This window comes from Corvus hawaiiensis, chromosome 15 (genome assembly GCF_020740725.1).
Source record: "Corvus hawaiiensis isolate bCorHaw1 chromosome 15, bCorHaw1.pri.cur, whole genome shotgun sequence".
Classification (NCBI taxonomy): domain Eukaryota; kingdom Metazoa; phylum Chordata; class Aves; order Passeriformes; family Corvidae; genus Corvus; species Corvus hawaiiensis.
In genome coordinates, this window is record NC_063227.1 from 19,421,598 (window position 1) to 19,446,455 (window position 24,858).

The 24,858-nt window shown below is 60.6% G+C and overlaps 4 protein-coding genes across 5 annotated transcripts; 3 read left to right on the plus strand and 1 right to left on the minus strand.

Annotated features, from left to right (window-relative positions):
* Positions 1 to 825: 825 nt before the first annotated feature.
* PROB1 (proline rich basic protein 1) lies at positions 826 to 6,423 on the plus strand. The gene has a single exon (XM_048320324.1). The coding sequence runs from the start codon at positions 1,398 to 1,400 to the stop codon at positions 5,679 to 5,681; it is 4,284 nt and encodes a 1,427-aa protein (XP_048176281.1). The 5' UTR covers positions 826 to 1,397; the 3' UTR covers positions 5,682 to 6,423.
* A 141-nt stretch (positions 6,424 to 6,564) lies between these two features.
* MZB1 (marginal zone B and B1 cell specific protein) lies at positions 6,565 to 7,981 on the plus strand. The gene is made up of 4 exons (XM_048320003.1): positions 6,565 to 6,806; positions 7,093 to 7,199; positions 7,360 to 7,464; positions 7,543 to 7,981. The coding sequence occupies exons 1-4, from the start codon at positions 6,615 to 6,617 to the stop codon at positions 7,715 to 7,717; spliced, it is 579 nt and encodes a 192-aa protein (XP_048175960.1). The 5' UTR covers positions 6,565 to 6,614; the 3' UTR covers positions 7,718 to 7,981.
* On the plus strand, positions 7,976 to 12,437 carry SLC23A1 (solute carrier family 23 member 1). The gene is given in 16 exon segments (XM_048320002.1): positions 7,976 to 8,081; positions 8,084 to 8,184; positions 8,638 to 8,709; positions 8,897 to 9,001; positions 9,091 to 9,248; positions 9,323 to 9,411; positions 9,488 to 9,555; positions 9,640 to 9,821; positions 9,922 to 10,042; positions 10,146 to 10,302; positions 10,479 to 10,626; positions 10,722 to 10,827; positions 10,904 to 11,033; positions 11,243 to 11,386; positions 11,529 to 11,624; positions 11,743 to 12,437. Coding segments are annotated over 16 exon segments (2,031 nt in total). The 3' UTR covers positions 11,991 to 12,437.
* Positions 12,438 to 14,229: 1,792 nt separating this feature from the next.
* On the minus strand, positions 14,230 to 22,882 carry PAIP2 (poly(A) binding protein interacting protein 2). Of its 2 annotated transcripts, none has more exons than XM_048320005.1 (4): positions 22,794 to 22,882; positions 18,948 to 19,113; positions 16,542 to 16,721; positions 14,230 to 15,344 (listed from the first exon to the last, which is right to left on the minus strand). In XM_048320005.1, exons 2-4 carry the CDS (start codon positions 19,083 to 19,085, stop codon positions 15,279 to 15,281), a joined length of 384 nt encoding a protein of 127 aa, XP_048175962.1. In that variant the 5' UTR covers positions 19,086 to 19,113; positions 22,794 to 22,882; the 3' UTR covers positions 14,230 to 15,278. The 2 variants fall into 2 exon arrangements, with proteins under 2 accessions (XP_048175962.1, XP_048175961.1); XM_048320004.1 differs by having other exon boundaries at positions 18,948 to 19,107; positions 22,794 to 22,858.
* Positions 22,883 to 24,858: the final 1,976 nt, after the last annotated feature.

Consider the following 24,858-nt stretch of genomic DNA (forward strand, 5'->3'; position numbering starts at 1 on the left):
GGAGCTCCACGGAGAAGCAGGGCCGGGCTGCAGCAAGGGCTGTCAGCTCAGGGAGCTGCCCTGGCACTCCAAATCCAGCATCAGGCAGGGACTCCAGGCTCGGAGCCAGCATACAGAACTAATAATCTGTAGAAGCACAGAATCATTTAGGTTGGAAAAGCCCTTTAAAATCATTGAGCCCAACAGTTCCCCCAGTCCTGCCAAGGCTACCCCTAGTCCATGTCACCCCAAGCACCCAATCTACACATTTTTTAAATTCCTCCAGGGATGGTGATTCCACCACTGCGCTGGGCTGTGTGTGCCAGTGCCTGACCACCCTTTCCATGAAGAAAGGGTGGGATTTTAGGATTTGAAATCCCACATACACACTCTTTCTTGCAGAAGGCCACCATAGCAGTGAGCACTGCCCATGGCAGGTCCCTTGCAGTCCCTGTGGGCACAAATGCCACCTGCAAGCCCAGCCCAGCTCAGCAGTGAAGGGTTAAGTGCCAGCCCAGCTTTGCGGGAAGCTTTCCTCTCCTCCTTGCCAAGGTTTAAATTTAGTCCCTGCATGAACCCAGAGGACTTGGGCATCGGGTTGCTCCGGGGCTGGCAGTGCTGGGGAGCACCTGCTGCTGCTGCTTCATGGCAAAGATTCCCCCAAAAGCTGGGACTGGGCTGCACCAGCAGCAGTTGGGGTGGGCAAGCTGCGGAGACCCTTGTGCCACCCCAGCCACTGGCTTGGAGTCTCCCCAGAAAAGACACATGGTAGTAGTCCACTGGTCAGCTCCTGTGAGTCCCAGGGGTGCTCCATGCCCGGGTTGATCCCAAGCCTTGAGTTTGCTCCTTACCCCTTAGATTAGGAAGGGAGGAGCTCCTGCTTGGGATAGGGTGGGTTTTGGGGAAAGCCCAGTGTGGGCACACCATTGCTGTGGCACCGGGAAAGGAGCCATGGGTGGGGATGGAGCAGCAGCTCGAGATCCTGCCGTGCCCTCAGCACCAGGGATGGGACGTTCCCAGAGGGGTCTGCAGCTCCCCCAGCTCCGGGGCAGCCCAGGCCGTTCCATGGGATTGCACACCCAGGACGTGTATGGGGTGCGGGGGATGACCTGGGCCCTGTCCTGCGGTTTGGGGAGAGCGGGGCGGGCTGAGGGGGCAGGGATGAGCCGGCGGCCCCCCGGCAGGTCCCCGAGGCTGGGGGCGGCGGTGGCATCCCTGCAATGCGCTTGGCATCGGCTGCCCCGGCTGGCGCTCGCTGAGTCCATGTGATCCGGGGCTTGCTCTGTGCCGCCGCCGGCTCCAGCCGCCGGGACGGCGAGGGAGCCAGAAGGTCGAGCCAGCGGCCCCGGCAGAGCGGCCCCGGCCCCGAGCAGGGCTCCCCGGCACCGGCTGAACCCCCCGGGCTCCCCCCTGCCACGATGCCCCGCGGGAAGAGGGACCCCGTGCTGCTGTCCCCCGCCGAGCCGCCCGGCCGCGGTGGCGAGGGTCCCCGCGCGGGTGGGGACGGCCGGCGGTCGGCGGAGGAGGAGGAGGAGGAGGACGGACACCTCCCGGGGCTCCCCCGCGACGACCCCACCAAGAGCATGTCGAGCTCCTCCGTGTCCTCCTACCACTCCGCCCTGTGCTCGGACGGCACGGAGACCTTCAAGGACTGCCTGGAGTTCCTGGACGAGGAGGGATCGCCCGGCCGGGCTGCCCCGGGGCTCTGGGCTCCGGCGGGGGCCCCCGGCGTCCCCCCGCCGCCCGGCCCCCTCGCCCGCCCGCAGCGGGCTCAGCTGTCCAGCGCGGCTAAGAATAGCCCAGCGCCGGGCCAGGGGGGCAGGATGGGTCCCCTCGGTGGGGACCGGCAGCCTGTGCCGGCCGCGGCCGCCGGCGGGGAGCCGGCCGTGCCCCGGCAGCCCGGGGCGATGCTCGGCGGGGTTCCCAGCGACTCGGACGAGGTGGACGGCGAGGTGCAGGCGCTGACGGCCAGGGCTTTCCGCAGCCTCTCGGGGCTCCCCGGAGCTCGCCTCGACATGTGCAGCTCCCACACCTCCTCCAGCCTCTCCAACTCGCTGTCGGAGGACGGCGGGCGGCCGCGGCGGTGGCCGGCGGGCGCCGGGGAGCCCCGGGGCGCGGCGACAGCTCTGCATGGCAGGGTGGGCTGGCCCTTCCCCGCCGGCGTGGACGGGGAGCTGCTGGGCAAGGAACAGTTCGAGTGCGTGGACGTGGAGCTGGAGAGCGGGGAGGCCAGGAAGGGCCACGGCAAGAAGAGGACGGTGCCCAAGCGCCAGATCCTGCTGAAGAGGAAGGAGAGGAAGGAGACGGGTTTTGGTCCCCGGGGAGACGGCCCAGCACCCCAGCCCCCGGCCAGGAAGGAGCCCCCCAGCAAGGGCAGAGCCATCGGCGAGGACTTCAGGCTCAACTACCAGCAGTTCATGAAGGCGGCCTCCCTGGACGCCGGCACCGACAGGACCCGGGCGGCCTCGTGCCTGGTGAAAAACGTCCTGGCCAAGAAGATGCAGTACGAGCAGCGGATCAAGATGGAGCAGAAGGGGCTGCGGGGCAGCTCGACCTCCTCGGGGCCGTCCTCCGCCGGCACCGACCTGCTGGGGGATGGTCTGGAGGGCAAGTCCAGCTCGCTGTCCCGCTCGGACTGCAGCTTCTCGGCCGAGGACCTGCGGGGCAGCGGGATGCCGGTGGCCACGGCGGCCGCGGGGAGCGCCACCACCAGCCATCCCACCAAGGGCGTGGTGCTGAGCGAGGCGACGAGGGAGACTGTCTGCAACCTGAGGAAGACGTTCAACGAGCTCAACCAGAGGATGAAGTACCAGGAGGTGCTGGGGGGCCGCTGGCTGCCCGCGACCGCTGAGGAGCACACGTCGGAGAGTATCTGCTACCAGCGAGCCCGCGCCTTGTTCGAAGCCCAGCCTGGGGTGGGGAAGGTGCTGGATGTCGCTCCCCGGTTTGCGAGGGCGCCGAGGCCGTGGCCCAGCTTGAAGGAGCGAGCCATCGGCCCCATCCACTCCCAAACCCTCCCCTTCAAGGTCGAGAGCCGGGTGCTCCCCGCCGCCCCGCCGCACCGCCGCTTCGCCTCCTCCCGAGCGCAGGAGGTGAGGACGCTGCCGCAGAGCCAGCCAGAGAAGCCACCAGCAGTGCCCCGCCGGCCGCCCAGCCCCGGCACCCCGGCACCCCGGGGGTCTCCGCCAGCCGCGCCCCCCAAGCCAGAAGAGAAGGGGAAGGGGCGCGTCCCGCAGCCCCGGGACGTGCGCAAGCTGGTGAAGAGCAGCTACAGCCTCAAGTTTGGGACTGCCGGCACCTCCCGCGGCACCGTGGCACCGGCGAGCAGCGGGGAGCCGCCCCCGGCCACCCCTCTGGTCATCCACTGCACCTCGGTCCGTCGGGAGCCAGCTCCGGAGCCGGTGGGTGAGGAGGTGCTGGCAGCCCCCGGCCGAGAGCCACCCCCGGCGTGTGCCGAGGGGCCCGCAAAGCCCCCCGGCAGCCGGGCCGCGCCCTCCCACAGCTCCCCCATCAACATCACGAGGGTCCAGGCCACGCGGAGGGGAGCGGCCCCCACGGAGGAGCCGCCGGCATCGCCCCCGCGCCGGGAGCGGAGCGAGCTCCGGGTGCCACCACGGGCGCCGGTGGCCGCGGGGGTGCCGCACGTGGAGACCCATCTGCACGTCCTGGTGGGCCGGCCGTCCCCGGTGGCCAGGGAGAGCTCCCCGGCCCAGAGCAGCGCGGTGCTGCGGACAGAGAAGACCGTTCTCCTGCCTCCGCCACCGCCGAGCCCCACGGAGGGGAAGGAGGTGCGTGGCCATGGCAGCAGCAGAGCGCTCCACGCTGCCGAGGGGCCGGAGTCGCTGGGGCAGCGGCACAGCAGCGAGGACAGCAGGGACCCCCGAGCCGGAGCCCCGGCCGGCAGCAGCGCCCGCCCGCAGCCTGCGGAGCCGGCAGCGAGAGGCGCGGCAGAGCTCCGCGCCGGCGAGCCGAGGCAGGAGCAGCCCGGCGGCCCGCGGGTGTCGGTAGCCAGCGGGGGGTCTGCCGGAAGCCCTGGCCCCTCCGCCCCGATCCGAGCCGGGGAGGGCAGCGAAGGTCCCCCCGCGCGGCTGCCGGAGCGGAGGGAGGCCTGGGAGCACTCGCCGCAGTGGCCGGCGGCCACGGAGCCCTTGCCGCCTGCTGCCCTGGCCGAGAACTCCAGCTACTTGGCAATCCCCGAGAGAGCCCCCAAATCCACGCTGGTGCCAAAGATGCCCTCGGTCCCCAACCCAGGCAGTGCATCCTTTGGGACTCCCTTTGTCCCCAGCCCGGCCAGCGCCTCTTTTGGGACTCCCTCAGCTCCCAACCCAGCCAGTGCATCCTTTGGGACCTCCATGGTCACCAATGTGACCAACTCACCCTTTGGCTTCCCATCAGCCTCCAGCCTGGCCAGCACATCATTTGGGACCCCCTTGGTTTCCAACCCCAACAAGTCTTTTGGGGCCCCTCTGGTGCCCAACCTGTGCAGCACATCCTTTGGGACCCCTTTGGTCCCCAATCCACCCAGTGCATCCTTTGGGACCCCTTTGGTCCCCAATCCATCCAGTGCATCCTTTGGGTCTCCATTGGTCCCCAATCCATCCAGTGCATCCTTTGGAACCACTTTGGTCCCCAATCCACCCAGTGCATCCTTTGGGAACCCCTTGGTCCCAAATCCATCCAGTGCATCCTTTGGGTCTCCATTGGTCCCAAATCCACCCAGTGCATCCTTTGGGAACCCCTTGATCCCCAATCCATCCAGTGCATCCTTTGGGTCTCCATTGGTCCCAAATCCATCCAGTGCCTCTTTTGGGAATGCCTGGGTCCCCAATGCATCCAGTGCATCCTTTGGGAACCCCTTGATCCCCAGCCCAGGCAGCTCCTCCTTTGGGTCCCCCTTAGTCACCAACCCAGTCCCCACTTCCCTTGGGCATCCATCAGTCTCCAACATGGCTGGCTCTTTCTTTGGATCCCCCTTTGTCCCCAGCGCAGCCAGCGCTCCCCTGGGAAGTGGTGCCTATCCCCTTCCTGGTGGAGAAGTGCCCTGGAGCAAGCCCAGCCCTGAGCCCCCCCTGCCCCGACCCCCCGAGGGCCCAGCTGCTGTGGAGCCCCCAGCCCAGCCCCGCCTCGAGGATGCTCCTCATTTCCTCAGGAGGACCGATGGCCCTTCACCGAGTGGGAGGAGCAGGCAGAGCCCCCCCAAGCCCTTCTCCGCCTCCCTGCCCCCCCAAAGGAGGATGCTCGTGGATCCCAGCAGCGGGAAGTGCTACTACATGGAGCCGCCGCGGCAGCCCCAGATGAAAACGCTCTACGACCCCGAGACCGGGCAGTACCTGGAGATGCTGGTCCCACCGGTGGCGTCACACACCGGGCTCTACCAGGCACCTTTCAACCCCCTGCTCATGGGGGTCTACGGCCCACCCTACGCACCCTACGGCGGCTTCCCGGGGCTCCCGGCACCGCCGCCCTCCGCGCCCTCGCCGCCGCACCCCGAGCTGCCCGCTGCCGACAACCCCGGCGTGCCCGGGACCTCCGGCTCTGCTCCCAAGGGCGAGGGGCCGTCCCCTGCCGGGGGTCCCGACTGTGGCTACCTGGAGAGCCTGTACTACATCCCCACGGGGATGCGGGCCAGCCCCGGCCCCGAGCAGTCCCCGGCCCGCGCCAGCCCTGCCGCGCCCGAGAAGGGGTCACTGCTCCGGATGTGACGGGATGGACCCGCGCGGACGTCCCTTCCCATGGCCGGGCTTTAGCCCGAAGTCAGCATCACCTGATGAGAGTCCCCTTGCCCACGGCTGAGCTGGCAAAGCGCCGAGGGGTAGCGGGCACTGGCTGGACCTCACTGGCTTCTCATGGAAACAGGGACAAAAAGGGTCTTTTCCAGTGTGAGCACCTGGCAGCCCTGAGGGGGCATGGAGGTCCCCGCCCAGCAAAGGGACCACACAGGCCCCGCTTTCCCCTGTCCTGCCAGTCCCATCTCAAGGATGACTCTGGCTGGTTGGCACAGGGGGGTGATGGCCTGGGCACCCCCAGCCTCCCCCCAGCCACAGCTGCAGCACAGACACCCCAAAAGAGTAATAAAAATGCTGAAACAGCTTTAAATCTGCTTATTCATCCTGTGCTTGTGTGGTCTGTAAAGGGGGGCGAGGAGCTGAGGCACTTAGAACCTGCAGTCCGTCTGTCTGTCTTGGAGTGTCCACCAGATAAATCCCAGTCCCTGTGAGCAGGAAGGGACTCTGCAGTCCTCAGTGAGCCCTGAACCCCAAACCCCAGCCCTGAGCCCCAAACCACAGCCACGAGCCTCAAACCCTAGTTGTGAACCTCAAATCCCAGCCCGGAGCCCCAGCCCCCGTAGATCCACACCATCCCAGGAAGGATTTAGGCTGAGGAGAAGGGATCAGGCATTACAAGACTGAGTTACAGCAAAAACCTCCCGGAGAGGGGGGCACTCGGTCGGGGACACCCCCCCCCCCCCTTCCTGCCGTGACACCCGGGACGGACGGGCCGCCCCAGCCGGATGCAGGTGTGTGCTGGCCGCGCCTCAGCGCCGCTCGCTCGCCCGCCCCGGGGGGTTTATAGCCCGCCCCGAGGGGTTTATAGCCACCCCGCGCCTGCGCCCCGCACTTTCTAAGCGCGGCACGATGCGGCCAGCGCTGGCAGCGTGGCTGGTGCTGAGCCTGCTGGGGGGGAGAGGGGCCCAGGACATGTGTGGGGACCCCCCCGCCACCCCGTCCCACTCGGTCCCTGCGCCCCAGCTCAGCCCCGAGGAGCGGCTCTCGCCCCACATGCCCGAATCTCTGCGCTGCGACGCCTGCCACGCCATCGCCTTCCAGGTGGGGACCGAGGACACGGCGCCCCAAAAGCGGAGTGAGAACCCTTGTGGGGATGTTTCAGCCTGGGGAGATGCTGCCGGCTCCCTTGGGGCACCCCACTGATGGATATTCCTTATTGGCAACTTTAAAAGCCTTTTGGGCTCCTCATGGACCCTCTAACCCATGCAGATGTGCTTCTGCTGCTAGGGCCGCACGGAAGGCTGTGCAGACCGCAGCCCCGCTCGGGAGCAGGGTCGTGGGCAGGCTGCCACCCTCACTGCCCGGATTCCGCCTTTTTTCACCCCAGATTGAGGAGCAGCTGAGCAAGGCGGAGGGGAAGGTGGGCAAGAAGGCGCTGAGGGAGTCGGACTACATAGAGGTGCTGGAGAGGAGCTGCTCACAGGACTGGGAGAGGTGAGCGGCGTGTCCATGAGATGGGGGTGTCCCCAGGGGTCAGAATGTCCCCAAGGATGGCGGTGCCCCAGGGATCAGAGTGCCCCCGGGGCTGTCCCCAGGGATAGGGGAGGGAAGTGCCCAGCGACCATTTTCCCTCCAACCACCCCTCTCCCCGCAGTTACGGGGTGCTGGAGCTGGACGGGGAGAAGCGGCTGTCGGGGCCAGGGCTGCCCAGGCAGCAGCCCCTGAGCGTGATGGTGTCTGGGGGCCCATGGCCGAGCAGGTGAGTCGGGGGTCTGGCGGTGCAGGAGGTCCGGGCACTGTCCCCTCGCCGCCAGGTGACCACCGCGGCTCCTCGCAGGCTCTCCAAGCTGTGCCACGGCTACGTGGGCGAGCGGGGCGAGGCGCAGATCTACGAGGCGCACCGGCGGGGCCCGGCCGTGCTGCGGCAGCTGCTGTGCCACGGGGACAAGGGACCCTGTGCGGGCCGCAAGGACCGCCCGGACCCCCCCAAGGCGCTGCAGAACGAGCTGTAGCCCGGCGAGGTTAATGCTTAATGCCCCGGCGACCTTCGGAGCCGACTTCGTCCCCAGCGGGAGCCGACACGTGCCGGGAGGTGGGCGCCGGGAGGTGGGCGCCTTCCCGGTGTCTCCTGTCACCGATGTCGCCGCTGTCGCTCGACGCCCGTGCCGGCAGCGCGTCCGGGCGAACGGGGAATTACTCTGTAACCCACGGGCTCTAATGTTTCACCACGGCGCTGCTGCGGGCGGCTGCAGCCCCAATTAAAGGAGTTAATGGCTGATCCGTGCCGGGGCTGCGCTCCCTGGTTTCACAACCCCCAGCCAATGGCCGCCCTCCCGCCCGCCGCCCCGGCCTCCGCCACCGCCCGGCCGGTGACTAAGTCCTTCCCACGGCCATAAAACCCCCCCGAGCAGGGACATCGCCGCCGGGGACGCGTCGCCGGAACATGGGGACCCGCTCAGGAGACCTGGCTCAGCCCCAGGTGAATGCAGGCGCCGTCCCTGTCCCCATCCCTTCCTCGGTGTCATCTCAGGGCGGTGGGGAGGGAGGTGGTGAGCAGGGACGCTGGCCCCAGCGATGGCCAGCTCAGAGTCAGGATGCCCAGATGCTGGTAGTCTGGGGGCTGCGGTGACTCCCGGGACAAAGGGAACACGCTGGAATGCTGCGGCTGGGACTGGCTGTGCCACCGTTCCCAGCACCTGCAGTGGGGATCCCCCTCCACACTTTCCAGGAACAAACTACCACGTAGGCACCAGTGGGTTTGGGAGCCCAGACCCCTCCTGGGGTCAGAGCTGGCACCGGGTGGGACTGACCGGACACACATGCTGAGCCATGGCCCGGTGTCACCCGCGTCGCCCAGGGCAGAGCCCAGCCCCTTTCCCGTGGGACACCTGGGTCCACACTGACCCAGCTCCCACCTCGTCCTCACTGCCAGAATGGGAACGTGGCTCTGGCCCCCGCTGGCTCCCCGCAGACCCCTGGGAAGGAGCTGCCTGCGGCGGGCAGGGTGAGTACCGGGGCACCCCGCGGGCAGCGCCGCACCCCAAATCCATCTGTAACGCACCCGCGGATGGAGACCGGCCAGCCGGGACCCCTCCCAGCCCTGAGGGCACAGGGGCTGCCAGGAGGCAGGGTGGGGTGCCCGTCCTTGCACACAGCCCCGGTGAGACAGGCTGAGCTGTGCCCCCACACAGCAGGACCACGGGGCGGGCACCAGGCCCCCCCGGCCAGAGATGGACATGCTCTACAGGATCGAGGATGTGCCCCCCTGGTACCTCTGCATCCTGCTCGGCTTCCAGGTACAGCCTGGCAAGCGCCAGACCCCAAGTCCCCGCTCCCCGCGGTGTGGGGCACCCCCCAGCCCGGCTGAGCCCCCCTCGCCCCCCAGCACTACCTGACCTGCTTCAGCGGCACCATCGCCGTCCCCTTCCTGCTGGCCGAGAGCCTGTGCGTGGGCAAGGACCAGCTCACCGTCAGCTACCTCATCGGCACCATCTTCACCTGCGTGGGCATCACCACCCTCATCCAGACCACCGTGGGCATCAGGTAGGGCCGCGGCCCCGGCGGGACCCCCTGCCCAGCCCCGGGCCCGGGCGCAGGCATCCCTCTCGTCCCCCCAGGCTGCCCCTCTTCCAGGCGAGCGCGCTGGCCTTCCTTGTCCCCGCCAAGTCCATCCTGGCCCTGGAGAAGTGGCGATGCCCATCTGAAGGTGAGGGCAGGGGGGTGCAGGGGGTGTCTAGCCTCTCGGCGCCCCCCGGGACCACCTCACCCCCCTTCATCCCCAGAGCAGATCTACGGCAACTGGTCACTGCCCCTCAACACGTCCCACATCTGGCAGCCCCGCATGCGAGAGGTACATCCTGCCGCCACCCCCGGGGCACCCAGACTCCCCGGCAGGCTGCTGACGCCCTCTCCTGCACCTCTCCATGCCCTGCAGATCCAGGGGGCCATCATAGTGTCCAGCCTGGTGGAAGTGGTCATCGGGCTGCTGGGGCTCCCCGGGGCACTGCTCAGCTACATCGGGCCGCTGACCGTCACCCCCACCGTGTCCCTCATCGGACTCTCCGTCTTCCAGGCGGCTGGAGACCGGGCTGGCTCCCACTGGGGCATCTCTGTGCTGTATGGCATGGGGACACGGGTCACAGGGGGGCAGGCTGGTCCAGCATGGAGCCAGGAGGATGTCAGGGGCACGAGGGATCCCATCTCTCTCTCCCCCCAGAACCATCTTCCTGATTGTCCTGTTTGCCCAGTACCTGCGGCAGGTCGCCATCTGCCTGCCCGGCTACCGGCGGGGCCACGGCTTTGTCCTGCTCCGCATCCAGATCTTCAAGATGTTCCCGGTAGGGACTGGCTGAGAGCATGCTGGGGTGGCCCCGAGTTCCCCCCTTTATCCGCACGTGGGCTCGGGAGCGATGCGGGAACACCCCGGTGTGTGCCCCGCAGATCATCCTGGCCATCATGGTGGTGTGGCTCATCTGCTACGTGCTGACCCGCACCGGAGTCTTCCCCAGCCAGCCCGGGGAGTACGGGTACAAGGCCAGGACGGACGCCCGGGGCGAGATCCTGTCCGTGGCACCCTGGTTCCGCGTCCCCTACCCCTGTGAGTGCCTGGCAGCCCCGCGGCGCTCTGGGCCCCCCGATACCCCTTTGCCTTGCTGATGGTGCGGCATCGGCGGGGCAGGGGAGCACCCGGGAGGGCCCAAAGTGGCACCGGTGAGCACCGGGTGGGGGGTCCTGGGGTGTCCCCAGTCCTGATCTGCTCTGCCCCCCGGGCAGGCCAGTGGGGGTTGCCCACGGTGACCTCAGCAGCCGTGCTGGGCATGTTCAGTGCCACACTGGCGGGCATCATCGAGTCCATCGGGGACTATTACTCCTGTGCCCGGCTGGCAGGAGCCCCCCCGCCCCCTGTGCACGCCATCAACAGGTACAGCCAGCTGTTCCCCACTCGCACCGCGGCATCCCTGGAGACCGGTCAGGGATGCTGCAGGAGCGTGGGATTGGGACCGTGTTGTTCCCCAGGGGCATTTTCACCGAGGGCATCTCCTGCATCATCGCGGGGCTGTTGGGAACCGGCAACGGCTCCACGTCCTCCAGCCCCAACATCGGCGTCCTGGGCATCACCAAGGTACCGGGGCCGGGGAGGGTCCCGGCTCGGCCGGGGGGCGCAGGCACCGTCACCTGCTGCCGGTGTCTCTGTGCAGGTGGGGAGCAGGAGGGTGATCCAGTACGGCGCCGGCATCATGCTCGTGCTGGGCACCATCGGCAAGTTCACGGCGCTCTTCGCCTCCCTGCCCGACCCCGTCCTCGGCGGGATGTTCTGCACCTTATTCGGTAACTGTCCCCCCCCAGACCCGGAGCGCTGCTCTCGGCAGCGCTGGGCCACGTCCCCGCAGCCTCGGGGGCTGATGAGCCCAAGGGATGCAGGGCGGGTTTGGGGGGAGCCGGGGCTGCCTCCTCGCACCCTCACCGCGGCTGGGGCAGCCCCCGATGCCCGGCCAGCGCGGGCACCTCCGCCTGCATCGCCGCGTCTCTGCCGGCAGGAATGATCACGGCCGTCGGCCTCTCCAACCTGCAGTTCGTCGACATGAACTCCTCCCGAAACCTCTTCGTGCTGGGCTTTGCCATGTTTTTCGGGCTGACGCTGCCGAATTACCTGGATTCCCACCCCGGGGCCATTAACACAGGTACCGCCCGCCACGAAAAGCCGCGATTTTGGGAGTTTGGGGAGAGAGGAGGGCAGATCTCCCGGCGCTCGTCCGCCCCGGGGCAGCAGCTGGGAAATCCCGCTCCTCACAGCACCCCCGGCTCCGTCCCACGCTGTCGCAGGTGTCCCCGAGCTGGACCAGATCCTGACGGTGCTGCTGACCACGGAGATGTTCGTCGGGGGGACCATTGCCTTCGTCCTGGACAACACCATCCCGGGTAGCTGCAGCACAGGGGCCGGGGAGGGGAAGCCGCGGGGCTGGGGCAGATTCCTGTTGATTCAGAGCCGGCAGAGGGGATGGCGGGGCCGGGGGGGTGACACTGGACATCCCCGCAGGGACGCAGGAGGAGCGAGGGCTCGTGCAGTGGAAGGCAGGAGCGCACTCGGACAGCACGAGCAGCGCCAGCCTGAGGAGCTACGACTTTCCCTTGGGGATGGGCGCGGTGCGGAGGAGCCGCTGGCTCAGGAAGGTGCCCATCTGCCCGGTGTTCACCGGGTTCAGGGCCCGGGCGAGCGGCCGGGGCACGGCGGCCGCGGAGGGGCCGGACGGCGCAGACGGGGGCTCGGTGTGCACCAAGGTCTGAGCCAGGGGAGGGTCCCGGGAGGGTCCCGCCCCAGCGCCGGAGGAGCCGAGCCGAGCTCCCGGGGGGCTGTCGGGGTTCGGTAGCACCGGCCAAGGCCAAAGCCAAGGCTTCTGGTGCTCGGCTCGAACGCAGGGCTAGAGAAACACAACGTTTCTCTTGGGGGACATCCCGAGCTCCGGGGTACAGCCTGGGGACCGCCACCCCGTGCCGTGCTCCACCTGAAGCTTTGGCTGGCTGAGACTCGTCCAGCGCTGGCTGAAGCCCGTCAGCCACATCGGAGCCCCGGGGCCACCAGCTCCCAGCCGGGGCCACGGATTTTCACCTGCCCTCGGCTCCGGCAGGGTGACCCAGCGGCTGGCACGGGCTCTGCGTGGGGCAGCGTCCAGACCAGCGTTAGGATGCCTAATTTAAGACTATACATTAAAAATGATAACGTATTCAAGCGCACGTGCCCTGCCAGCATCTCTGCTGCCTCCTGCACCGTTCCCTCGCCCTTTGAGCACCACAAAGGCGTCAGCACCTTTGACCGTACTCTCTCCTGGGCTGCCAGACACGGAGACACGCTGGATTTCTTCCAGGTGGGCTCTGCCTGGACCCAGGGCTATGGGAGAGGCAGCTCAGCACAAGCCCTTGGCAAACCCTTCCTGCTCTGGGAGCTCTGGAGCGCTGGCTCTGTCCCGGCCGTGCTGGTGACAGCACCTCATGCTGCTGGGGTGTTCCCAGATGCAGGCACAGAGGGGGCTGACCCCCAACGCAGCAGGGTCAAGCCAGTCCTGGGCCTGGATTTAGCACCGAAGTTGAGCTGAGGCAACACTGCACAACCCCGTGACAGCCCATGGTGGCACTGCCACACACTCACTCCCCAGCCTGAGCAGGGAGAGAAGTGAGAAAATCTGTTAAAAGTGAAGATGAAGGGAAAAAAAATCCCAACCTAAAATAAACCCCGAAGGATGCAAATACAACCACTCCCACCTCCCACGAGCACCAGCCAGGCTCTGAGGCCTCTCTCCTGCTGCTGTCCTGGTGCTGGTGGCGAGCACGGTGTTGCAGTGTGTGACAGCTCTCCGGCCAGCTGTGTCCCCTCTCATTTCCTTGTCCTCCCAGCCCAGCTGCTGGGGCTGGAGCAGGAGTGAGAGGAGGCCTGGGTGCTGTGCAGGTGCTGCTCAGCACCGGGTGCCACCACCTCTGCTGCAGTCACACCCCAAAGCCAGAGGGGCGGGGGCTGCCACGGACAGCGGCAGCTCCTCCCCAATGAACATCCCAGTGCTACGGGATGCAGGAGAGGGATAAACCCAACGCCAGGAGAGCAGCCCATGGCCAGGCTGGCTGCTCCACACGCTGGCTCCTGGCTGCTGCACTCAGTTGCCACCACCCCGAGGTGACGGTGGCCAGGCCAAAGCTCACGGACAAACTGCAGCCACGCAGGACTCGCTGGTGGAACTCGCACTGCAGATAAAAATCAGCTGTGTGTTATTTGCTGACCTCTTTCTTTAGGCGCTCGAGCCTAGACTCTCCCCAGGCCAGTGGAAATCCTGGACTAGTGTTGGCAGGTCTCGGAAGGCCAGCGCCCAGCACCGAGCCCCGGGTAACTGCATGAGCATTGTGCAGAGCAGCAGCAGAAGGGGTTGGTGCTCCCCCAGGGCAGCGGCTGCAGCGAGGTGGTTCTGCCGCTGCGGGAAGGCCCCGCCTCACCCCGCCCGTCCTGCAGAGCCGCAGCTCCGGCTGCTCGCCTTCGCTTTAACCAGATTTTAACAGCGAGGCCAGGCTGTCCTGAGCGGGGCCAGGGGTCGGGCTCGATGCTGGTGGGTCCAACTCAGGACATTCCATGAAGAAAGAGTGGATGGGCCTGGAGAGGCTGTGGCAGCAGCTTTGTAGTGCCATCAGCTGCTCCCAGGGCTGCCAGCAGGGCCAGGCTGGGAACAGCCACAGGGAGAACGAAGGGAGAGCATGGAGTGGGAGGAGAGGAATAAATTCCCGTCCCTGGAAGTGTCTGAGGCCAGGCTGGACAGGGCTTGGAGCAGCCTGAGACAGTGGAAGGTTGGACAGTGGAATTGGATCGCTGAAGTCTCTTCCAACCCAAAGCAGTCTCTGGTTCCATGAAGGGTCCAGCCACAGCCAGGATCCTGGGCCATCGGGTTCCACAGCCTTCCAGGCTGGCATCCACAGTGCCAGCCCTGTCCTCCACACGCTGCCAAGCGAGTTCCCGTACGAGATGCCCAGTTACGAGACAGCCACCACATCAGTTCTACTATTATTTATTTTTTTAAATATTTTTGAAAAAATATAATTTTTTTACAATATTTTCAACTTAAACACTATTCACACTGAACACGTATGGCAGCTTAACCTACCCAAATATGAAGTTTAAGAAGCCAAAACTGTTCTAGCTTTATTAAAAGAAAAAAAAAAAAGAACAACCAAAAACCAAAAGAAACCAAAAAGTTGTTGTGCTGTAGACTATTGTGTAGTGATGATTAAACAAAGCAAGGGAAAAGCACCACTCAAATCACTAATGCTGGGGGTTGCCTGGTTAAATCCAGCTATGGAAAGTGGGATGCTAAGAGTTACATAGGCAGTGCTATGTATGGCGCCCGTTCCTGGAAGAAACTGCGATGGATCTCACATCTCCTCAAACAGCACGGGAAGGGGAAGGTTTCTAACATGATCACACACTGCAAAGGATGGGGAACTGCTTCCTCCCAATCGCTTGGATGTTAGCTCAGTAGCTGAGATCTACGACTCTGTACAGGTCTGTATGATTCGGGTTAAGCTCGCGCCGATTCCCAGGATCATGATGTTTTGTAAGGGGGGAAATTAACATTAGTAACAACATTGATACCTCAAAGGAAAGTTAGCAAATTTGCATAACAATCAGATCTCTTCACTTTCACTTGGAAGTTAAGGCATTATCAGGTGCAAGCTAGCACCAGTTAACACATCTTTAGTTAAAAACAGACCATTCACCGCAAATTCCAAGTCCTGTTTAAAAAGCAGAGTCTGCAGAAGGTTTTATTAACGTGGTACTTTGTCTCAACTTGACTGGTGCTTCTTACCTCACTGCCTCCTTCACACAGAGCCAGGGCCCAATTATGTTTCCATTAAACTTTTGACAGATTTACTTAATAACAGTCTCAGCACTTTTATTGAGCATGCAAGACTAACAAAACTTTGGCAATGCATAAGTGTAACACAGTGACAAGAAGAGAGAGCTTTTACAATTAAATCTTCTAATACTGGCTTCACAGTGTGGAAATTGTGCTACATCCACCAAAAGAGGGCCCAGTCTACTCAAATGTTTAAGTACTTCACCCCAGGAACAAACTCCTTTGCGTTTGGATTCAGATTACTCTTGACCTGAGGAAGGGAAGAACAGAAATCGAGGTGAATCATTTTTTCAGCTTCCATTTTCAAGCTGAAGACAATTAGAGGCAAAGGTTTATGGATTTAGAGTAACAATCAGGTATACAATAGGCTGCTTACATTTATCAGCGGTCTGTAATCCCTAGAAAAGCCCATTCCTCTGTGCTACTCCCTGAATTACCCAACCTTGCTTAGCTCCACCTGAAGTTTCAGTTGGATGAGGGCTCAGGGAACAAGCAGCAAACCACAGGCATGCAGCAAACACGGCAGCTTCCCCTCATGCTGAAATGGCCTTTTCTCAAGTTGAGCTCTTAAAACGTGCCATGAGGTTTTTAAATTTTGCTTATTTAAGCAAGAGGTGACTTGTTCCAGGAACTTCAGCCACTTCTGGGAATTTCATGAGTATGAGCACTGTACTGATTTTTCACATTCTGTCTGTGACTCCCCTGTCCTCCCCCTTGGCAAACTGCTGCTGCTCAGTGTCCTGCAGTTAGACATGGGAACCAGCACCTTCAAAAGGAGCTCTTTTTCACCAAGAAATGGAGGATTAGGCTTTTCTGATCGTCATTGAGTCTGAAACTGCTGCCTGCAGCTGCTTCAGCTTGGAAAAGTCAGGGTCTGCCTCTGAATCTCAGAGCAGTTGTGCGATAGGATGGTGTGGGGTCTGTGCTCTGTACGAGGAACTTTGGATTCTGTGAGGGAAAATAAGCACACTCTGCCCTTTCCTTTGAGCTGAGCTCTGGACAGAAGTCAGATGGCAAAAAGAGGGAAATAATCACAGTTTGGCTGCTTTCCCCTTCCCTAGAATTGCTACAGGGATCTGCTGTGGCTCTCCCAATCCCAACCAGACCTTGGGACAGGGCTCAGACCAGCCCAACGTGTCAGTGCTGGCAGATGCCCAGTGACCCTTTTGCAGCCCCAGCTCCACTCAGTGCCCTTCTTTCATAACATCCCACCCACTCTTGAACGGGTGCCATGCACTGGGAAAGGCTCCATGTGGGTATGAAGAAACCCACCAAATAGGTCACATCCCACGAGGACACATCTCTTCCCACCCACCCTGCCCAGGCAGGCAGAGTTTAACAGGCTCCTTCCTACTGGAAAGGATTTTTCTCTCGCCATTAGCAGCAACAAGCCCCAGCCTTGGACAAAGACTCAAGCTTTAGAAATAGGATGAGAAGCTGAACTTACCACCAGATCCTCCAGCGATGAGCTGTCACTGATAACAAGGTCATTGAACTGGTCCTGGATTTGATCCATTGTTTGTGGGAGATCACGGGCTGGAATAAACCATTCATGCTCCTCCTCTTCTTCCAGCATCTCCTGGAAACAGCGCTCAATAAATTCTTCTTCCCACAACTCCTCTTCGATCTGTGCAATGAAAAGAAACTGCTTCAGCAACAAATCTATTGTGAGCTCGTGGGGTTTTCACTCCCAGGTGTGTGCACCCAGCTGACCTTCCCAGCTATCCCACAGCACCCCAGCCCAGCACCACGTCCATGCAGCAGGAAGGACATCAGTGCTTTGTCCCAGGGATTGGGGCTGCAGCTGAAAGGGAATGGCAGGAGAACCCCACCAGCCCCAGCTGTTTTGTTTGTAGCTTGTTATGACCTAAAGGAGAAGGAAAATGTTGGTCCCAAGCAAAAATTGCAGCTGTACCAACTAGTCTGGACTGAGCTTGCTGCAAGCATGAGGAAGGGAGCTGTGCCAACACACACAGCCAGGAAACACTCCCCAGGAAAGCGTCCTACGGGACTCCTGGGGAAAGAATAACCACGGCCTGTCACCCGGAACAAGCGGCCTCTCCCTGGCTGCCGGTGTGTGCTCCCCCACTGCGGCTCTCCTCGGGAACCCCACGGGCTCCCAGCAGCTGTCAGGAATGCAGCCCTGCTGTCCTGGGAGCAGGACAAACCAACCCATGCAGAACTGACACGCAGTGCAGAGATTAAAGCAGTTTTCCTTGGTTGTTCAGTAAACAAGCTTTGGAGGGAGTTCATCCTACAAATTTTCCATGTCCTGCATCAGAGTGTTTAAGAGTGGAAAGCAGGGAAACAGAAGCTGGTGTGAATGACTTGCCCAGACACAAGGGAATGGAAAAATGATTCAGGACAGATTTAGAAGTTCACTCAGTGGAAGCTCGAACAAGTTTTCTCATCTATCCTTTGCTCTGAAATCAAACACCTCCTCAATCCTGGAGTGGAAACTCAGTTACCACAAACACCAAATCAAAAACATTAACACCACATATCAGGACTGCTGTGCAACCTGGTCCTTGCCCTTGGGGCAAAACACACCCACCAGCTCACCTGGTGCTCTGGGGAACAGAGACTCATCCCCATGTGCTCCGAGCCACCGCCCAGGCACTCCAGCAGCACCAACGCTGACTCAGTGCTATCCCAGAGCAGCACTCCAGCCTGGATGGCACCTCCAGGAGGCACTGCCTCCCTCCTGCCAGGGGCACACAGCCACAGGCTCCTGTTACACAGGGCTTGCCTGGCTCCAGGGGCTTGGCTACCGGCCTGTGCCCCTACAGGTGCCTCCATGGCAGCTCCGGGAGTACTAAATAACATTTAATTCCCCAAACAGCTGGAAATTAGGACTGCCCGTTTGTATTTTACAGCTCCAGTTTGACTTGTTCAAGCTCCCAGAGGGCTGTGTCTGCAGCAGCAGGTGACCAGGCTGCCTCAGGTGTTTGAGCACGACCCTTCTCCCCTCACACTCCCACCTTTCCTCTGCTCAATGGCATCTGTGCCTGAAAAATCATGGCACAACTCTCAGCTCCTTCCCAGAGAACTACACCCCCTGTATGCTAACTGTGGTACAGCTCCCAGGGAGAAAGAGTCACCAAACAGGAAACAATGCACGAGAGAACTGAGGTTCTGTGAGCAAACCTGACTCGGAATGAGCTCAGTGCTGCTGGCACCCTGTGGATCCAATGCTGGTGGCTCAGCCTCTGGCACAGCCACAGCTGCTGGAGCACAGGCAGCAGCTGTGGAGTGCACAGAGCAAGCTGGGAATGGGAAAGGAGTGTGGAAAAAGGTGGGCTGTTCCCAGCCTCCGCAGGAGCCGCAGAGAAAAGGGTGACAGATGCAAGGTGGCAGAGGAAGGTAAGGCTTCCTTCCCACCCGATGGAGAAGGGAGCTGTAAGACTCAAGTATTAAAATGAGTGGGCCTGTTACCCGGCAGCTCTGTCACCCTGTGGAGCAGCAGTGCTGTTCCCAAGGCAGGTGTGCACCTGGAATTCCCCAGCTCAGCAGCAGGACACTCGGCATGTCCGCACACGAACACCTCCCGGGCCAGCCCTTCCCAAGTGCCACGCACATCTGTCAACTCTCTTTTCTCCCCTCCCACCTGCAGAAGTAGGGAATTAATGGATGCATTAGAACGTGCTGCACTTCCTGTATTTTCCACCAGGACTACAGAAGATGAGCATTTACTGCCAGAGAAAGGGAGACCCGTCTGTTTCCCGGGATCCCTCCAGAGAGCCCATCTAAAACTCCTTCTCCAAAGGACTGTCAGTGTCAGACCCCAGGTCTGTCCCTTCAGCTGGGAAGTGACAAAGCACAGAGGAGACACTGAAAGCAGAGGATGACTTGCCTGCCTGTTGAACTCCTCTTCGTTCTCCATCCACATGTACTCAGCAAAGGGGTTGTCATCCTCGTGGGAGTGCCCGTTGATGATCACATCCTCGCTGATGATGCTGGGGCTGGTACTGCTGCGACTCGGGTCCTTCATGGCTGCCACTCCGATCCCAAACCTGCAACTGAGGAGGGCAGCGATTACAGACGCGCAGATTCCTCATTCCCTGCCTCTGCACAAGCCCAGCCCAAGGGCAGGGAGGCTGCACCTGCATTTGGAGGCCCAAGGCAGCCTTGCCCCGACTGCAGCAGAGCTCTGAGATCACAACAAGGAACAGTATCAGAAGCACCGTTCCCATTGTGTGTGGATTCCAGGGACAAATTAATTTCCCAAACTGAACCTCACCAAAGTCAAGCACCACGGCCAATTAAAAGTGACAGGAAAAAACAGGAAGCACACATACTTGCCAGTAGGAAAATTTTAAGGCAACATTCAAAAGGAGAATTTGTTTTCCAAAGCATTTTTAAGTGTTGTGTGTCACGGCACGAGCCAGGTTTCACAGCCCTTTCCCACTGGGAAACCTTGCAGGGAGCAGAAACCACAAGGAACTGACCCTGCACAGGGCCACCTGGAAATCTGTGTGTTCTGAGGTGAGACAACACTGCTACCCTTCCTGTACCACGCTCGAGTACACAGATCAACACTGAAAAAGCTGAGTATTTGTTGGATACTAACACTGGTAGTATCAATTTTCTTTAAACAGTATGCACGGTGAGGCAACATCTTCCAAAAAATGACCTAAAAAAAACCTGACCAAAAAACCCAAGACTCAAGTCAAATTTGACGGTTCTTCTCATGTTAAAATTCACAATGAAAGTTGCAGCAGCGAGTGAAAATATTTTTATTATCAAAACAACACTTTAGCTTGTTGTCTGCATATCAAAGAGTGACTTCTTCAGAGAAGAGGGTATCAAAATACAGCCGTGTTGTTATTAAGAGTACAAGGGCTTATCACCCAGCACCTCACATCTTCTCTTTGCACAACCAGTTGGTCCGGTTATCTAGGGAATTAATGCAAGTTCTGGTTCTAAACTCTTGATAATACCAGCTAAAAACCTGCCACATCCAAGTGACCAATTAAGAAAGTACAAAGAAGACGGAACCTGCCTGGCTTGCTCTGTTCCAGGTTTTGAAATCAAAGGCAAACCCCAGCACGGAAGTCACTGCAGCTCCCTGGGAAGTGCCACGAATGGGAGCAGATCCCGTGTGTTCCACCACGGGAAAACAGGCTCCTTTTGATGTTCTTACAAAACAAACTTGCTAAGGATTACTGGCAGCATTTACATAAAACAGGAAAGGATGCTGCCTTTAACACCCCAATTCAAGCTTGAAACTGCTTTAAAGCCACTTCAGCTGCTCCCAAGCCAACACATGGGACGGAGTACAGGAAATAAAGCCTAAAAAGCCTAATTTCTTTTTTTCCCCCTCCTTTTTACTGGCATGTATTTTCACCTTCTCTTTTGCGGAGCTAGTCTTGCTATTACTATTTTCCTGAAGGTACCCGCCTCAGCAGTAAGGAACTCAGGCAGCTTCTGCCCCAAGGTGACCGTACCAGACAAGTTCAGAAAGGTAAAAACAATTTAAAAAACCAACCCAAACCCAACAAACCAACCCTACTTGTTTGTGTAAAAGCTTGGAAGGCTAATTTGTTGAATCATGGACCGGCTTTCCCGTTTCTGAAGCGTTCCTACTGGACAGAAACTCCAGCTTTAGGAGGGAGGGAAGAGAACTCCAGCTTGGACCAAACCAGCTTTGTCCACCACTGCCCAAGGATGATGGGGATGATCTTCCAGAAGGACCCAGGATCAGCCTGAATATCTGAAGCTTATCTGATGAAGCCCTCAGTCCGTTCATGCTTTTCCCACAAGGAAACATGCCAACACTCACTGATCCTGCAGGAATGGTGAGGAAGCCCCAGGCCAGTCCCTCACTTGCAGCACTCCTGATTTCATTTTCTGCAGCTTCCAACAGAACAAATAAACCTTCCCATTTCTCCACTTCAAGACACAGACCAGGTTTCCATGCTCACATGTGGGGATGAGATCAGTCTCGTTTCACCACTAGTGGATACAACCTTTTCAGTCAGGGAATTCTGAGGGGGAGAGCCAAATGCCACTTCAGTCTTGCAAAATGTCCCAATCTAAGCAGGCTGCTGCAGGAAACAAGCCCCAGTGCCAGGCTACACTGCTGCTGGGAATAAAAATAACCCCTTTTCCATCTGGGAGTAGGTGGGAAGCAGAGGAGCTCAAAGCTCCTCACACTAGAAGAGGAAATATAACATTGGCAGTGCTAAGGAACAGAAATCAGGGAGAATTCTGCCACGGTGACACACTGTGAGGGCCTGACCCAAGTTCCTCTGGGATTGTGGTGCGGAGTGGGGGTGATGGAGCAAGCACACTGCAAGTGCCTAAGGAAAGGCACTTAAAAAAAAAAAAGATTTTTATCTTAGGAATGAAGTCAGAAATTAAAAATCCTGTAGGAACATGCTTTCAGTTAACCCTGAGTTGTTTTCTGTATGGAGTGTGAAGCTTGTTACTCCAGAACATAACTAAGGCCCATTAATTCACCCATTTCCCTGAATTTTGCTGCAGTTACAGCCATGGAGAGCCCTTGACCGACCATCATTAAAATTCAGAGCTTTGTGACTGAAGAGTCTGCATTTAAAACCTAGTCACGAAAGAAGATTATGCACTGCCTTCTCCGGAGGTGAGGTCAGGCCTAATTCCATGCATCAACCCCAGCTCCTTACCCACGACAGAAAAAGAATGAGGAAAACAATTAAGTTAAAAAATTACAATATTTGCTTTAAGCACCCAAAACCATACACGATGGTTTTGGTGGGAGCTGAAGATTAAGGGAAGGTGTTCTAGAGCAGCTCGTGCAGGAGCCAGTGACTTATCACCCGGTGATTCCTCCTGCGAGTCGGCAGCACCAGCCCAGCTCCTCCTTATCTATCGAGATTAGCACACGGCTCTTATCAACGGAGCTGATTACATCCGTCTAATAATTATACTCGCCTAATAAACAGATTTCTTAATCAAATTCATGGGGGACGCCAGCGCTATCTGATATAAACGCTTCCAAGGGCTGCGCTGGAGGTTACCGAACGCAGCCGCCTCCGTGGCGAGGGGCTAAGGCGGGGGCTGTGCGAGCAGCGCCGCAGCAGGGACGGGCCCCGGCCGGACCCCGCGGCCGGGACCATGTTTCGGTAATAGCGGAGCCGCCGCCGGCCCCGGTGTTGTCGGTAACCGCGGGCCCGGTGTTGTCGGTAACCGCGGGCCGGTGTTGTCGGTAACCGCGGGCCCGGTGTTGTCGGTAACCGCGGGCCGGTGTTGTCGGTAACCGCGGGCCCGGTGTTGTCGGTAACCGCGGCCCCGGTGTTGTCGGTAACCGCGGGCCGGTGTTGTCGGTAACCGCGGGCCCGGTGTTGTCGGTAACCGCGGGCCCGGTGTTGTCGGTAACCGCGGGCCCGGTGTTGTCGGTAACTCTGGGCCGGTGTTGTCGGTAACCGCGGGCCCGGTGTTGTCGGTAACCGCGGGCCCGGTGTTGTCGGTAACCGCGGGCCGCGCCGCTCGCTCCCCCCGGCCCCGCGCGGGCGGTAGCGCTGCGGGGCCGCCTCCCCCCGCCCCCGCTTTGTTCGGCACCAGCCGCCCCCGCAGGCCCCGGATGGCGCCGCAGACAATACCGAGGGGCGGCCCCGCCGCGGGGGGTGGAGGCCGCGGCCCGGCACCGCCTCAAGGGAGGGGGCGGCGCCCTCGAGCCCCCCGCGGCGGTCCGTGCCCGGGGTCGCCCCCCGCCGCTCACCTGCGGTGCGCAGAGGAGCCGCCGCTCCGCCGTGACCCGCCCGGACCCCACCGGCCCCGCTCCGCTCCGCCCGCTCCGCGCTCGGCCCGGCCCGCCCCGCTCCGCCACACACCGCCGGACCTGACGTCACTTCCGCCAACGCCAGGCCCCGCCGGCCCCGCCCCCTCTCCCCCGGAAGCGGCTGTGGCAGGCGCGCGCCAGGCCGCAGCACCGGCGGGGGGGCGGCGCGCTGCACGCTGGGACACGTAGTCTTTTCCCTCCTCCCGGCGCGCGGCGTGCCGGGAGCTGTAGTCTCGCACGGCACCTGGCAGCCATTTCGCGCGGCGGCGCGGGGCACGCCGGGAAGCGCAGTCCGGCGGGGCGGCCGCCATCTTGTGGCAGCGGCGGGGAGGGGGCGGGGGCCGAGCAGCCGCGGTGCCCACAGAGGGAGCGCTGAACGCCCCCGGGGCTCTGACAGCGGGCTGCGAACACTCCTCGCTCCCGGGCACCCCCGAGGCTCCCCCAGCCTCCCTCGGGACAGCGGCTGACCCGGGAGGCGCAGATCCCTTGCCTCGCTGAGGGAGAGGATAACGAAACACTGGGCGAACAACATTCCTATTCACAAACTGGTGTTTCTGCACGAGGTTCGTGCGTTTTTAAGGCTATCAGGAAATGGGACATAATAGATATTCTTTTCTGGGTACGTGCCGAGGCTTCAGCCCCATTTACTAAATGGGTTCAAAGGGCCATTTTTATTCCCTTTTGCTCCACCTCCCCTTTCCTCAGGGGAAGGTGGAAACGCCTCTCCTGCCCACAGCCGAGCTCCGCTGTGCCCTCATTGTGCCCAGCCCCGCTCCCACTCACAACCTCACAGAGGCACAGAAACCGGACACCGACGGAGTTAAAGCCCTTTGCTCCATGCCAGGAGCAGAATGTGGAGCCACAAGCCCTCCTTGGGCCAGCCGGGAGCAGGCGTGGCACACCGGCGGCTGAACCCGCGAAGGGCCGAGTGTGCGGCTCGACAGGGCTCGGTGTCCCGGCTGAGGCCGGGCTCGGCCGCTGGTGAGGAGTTCCCAGATCGGAGCAGGGGATTCAGGCTCCGTCCCAGCAGTGAGCACAGCCGCTCTGAGCTGGGAAGGAGCCTCTGCCCTCGAAGTGCTCCCAGAGGAGGTCTGGGAAGCAACGAAGGGAGATGCGAGTATAACAACTGCATTAACGTTTCTCTGCATCCTAAAATTTAGTGAGGGATAATTACTCCCACAGAATTTTCTGGGGGGCGACTGTCCCACGGGGCATGTGTTTATACTGATTTTATTAGTCACCGTTACCAATGGGTTCCCAGGATGCAAGTTTCCCCACAGTCCAGCACACTGCAAAATACCCCTGCAAGCATCACCCTTAAAAAAACATTATGTACAGACTACTCTTATTTCCACAACAATTTCGAACTGTACAAATGCAGCAGGATTTTCTCATCTCTAACAAAGGCTTCTCTTTCTACTCACTTCCCACAGCAATGGGACAACAGCCTCCAGGTTACTCCTCCCAGGTGAAATTGGTACCCCAAGTGCAGAGCCCAACATTTCACACTCAGCCTTGTGCTCTGGGATTTCCCTCACCCCTACACAGTGCACACAGTTATTCCCAAATAAGCAGCCCATGGCACCAATGTGTGCATCTCGCATCTGTCCTCAAGATCAGGATTTTCTGGCACCTCTTCCTCAGAAATTACCCCAGGGGCTGTATTCTCCCTGACCTTTGCATGGAAACAAAAGACCCTTGGCAAAAGCAGTGGGTTTGATTTAGTTTCTGACATGTAAAAGCATCCTTACACTTACACCTAGGAATACTTTATGTTTAGACACTAAACATGATGTACACGTTTACATGTACACAGGTCAGCACTCACACAAGGTACAGGATCAGCACAGGTATTAGCTAACAAAAGGCTATTTAAAAATTAAATGTAGTATTTCAAGACATTAATCTTAATGCACATTGTAAGGAAACTTAAAATGCTTGGGGACGATGAAGACCTTTGAAACAAATCTCTCAGAGTGAAGGGGCAGCGGCTCTGCAGCCAAGG

Excerpts from the sequence above, each read along its gene's own strand:
- PROB1 (XM_048320324.1), top strand. The coding sequence starts at position 1,398 with ATGCCCCGCGGGAAGAGGGACCCCGTGCTGCTGTCCCCCGCCGAGCCG.
- MZB1 (XM_048320003.1), top strand. The coding sequence starts at position 6,615 with ATGCGGCCAGCGCTGGCAGCGTGGCTGGTGCTGAGCCTGCTGGGGGGG. Across the intron at positions 7,200-7,359 it reads TGCTCACAGGACTGGGAGAG|TTACGGGGTGCTGGAGCTGG; the intron begins GTGAGCGGCGTG and ends CTCTCCCCGCAG. Across the intron at positions 7,465-7,542 it reads GGGGGCCCATGGCCGAGCAG|GCTCTCCAAGCTGTGCCACG; the intron begins GTGAGTCGGGGG and ends GGCTCCTCGCAG.
- PAIP2 (XM_048320005.1), bottom strand. The coding sequence starts at position 19,085 with ATGAAGGACCCGAGTCGCAGCAGTACCAGCCCCAGCATCATCAGCGAG. Across the intron at positions 16,722-18,947 it reads AAGAGGAGTTCAACAGGCAG|ATCGAAGAGGAGTTGTGGGA; the intron begins GCAAGTCATCCT and ends TTCATTGCACAG. Across the intron at positions 15,345-16,541 it reads CATCGCTGGAGGATCTGGTG|GTCAAGAGTAATCTGAATCC; the intron begins GTAAGTTCAGCT and ends TCCCTTCCTCAG.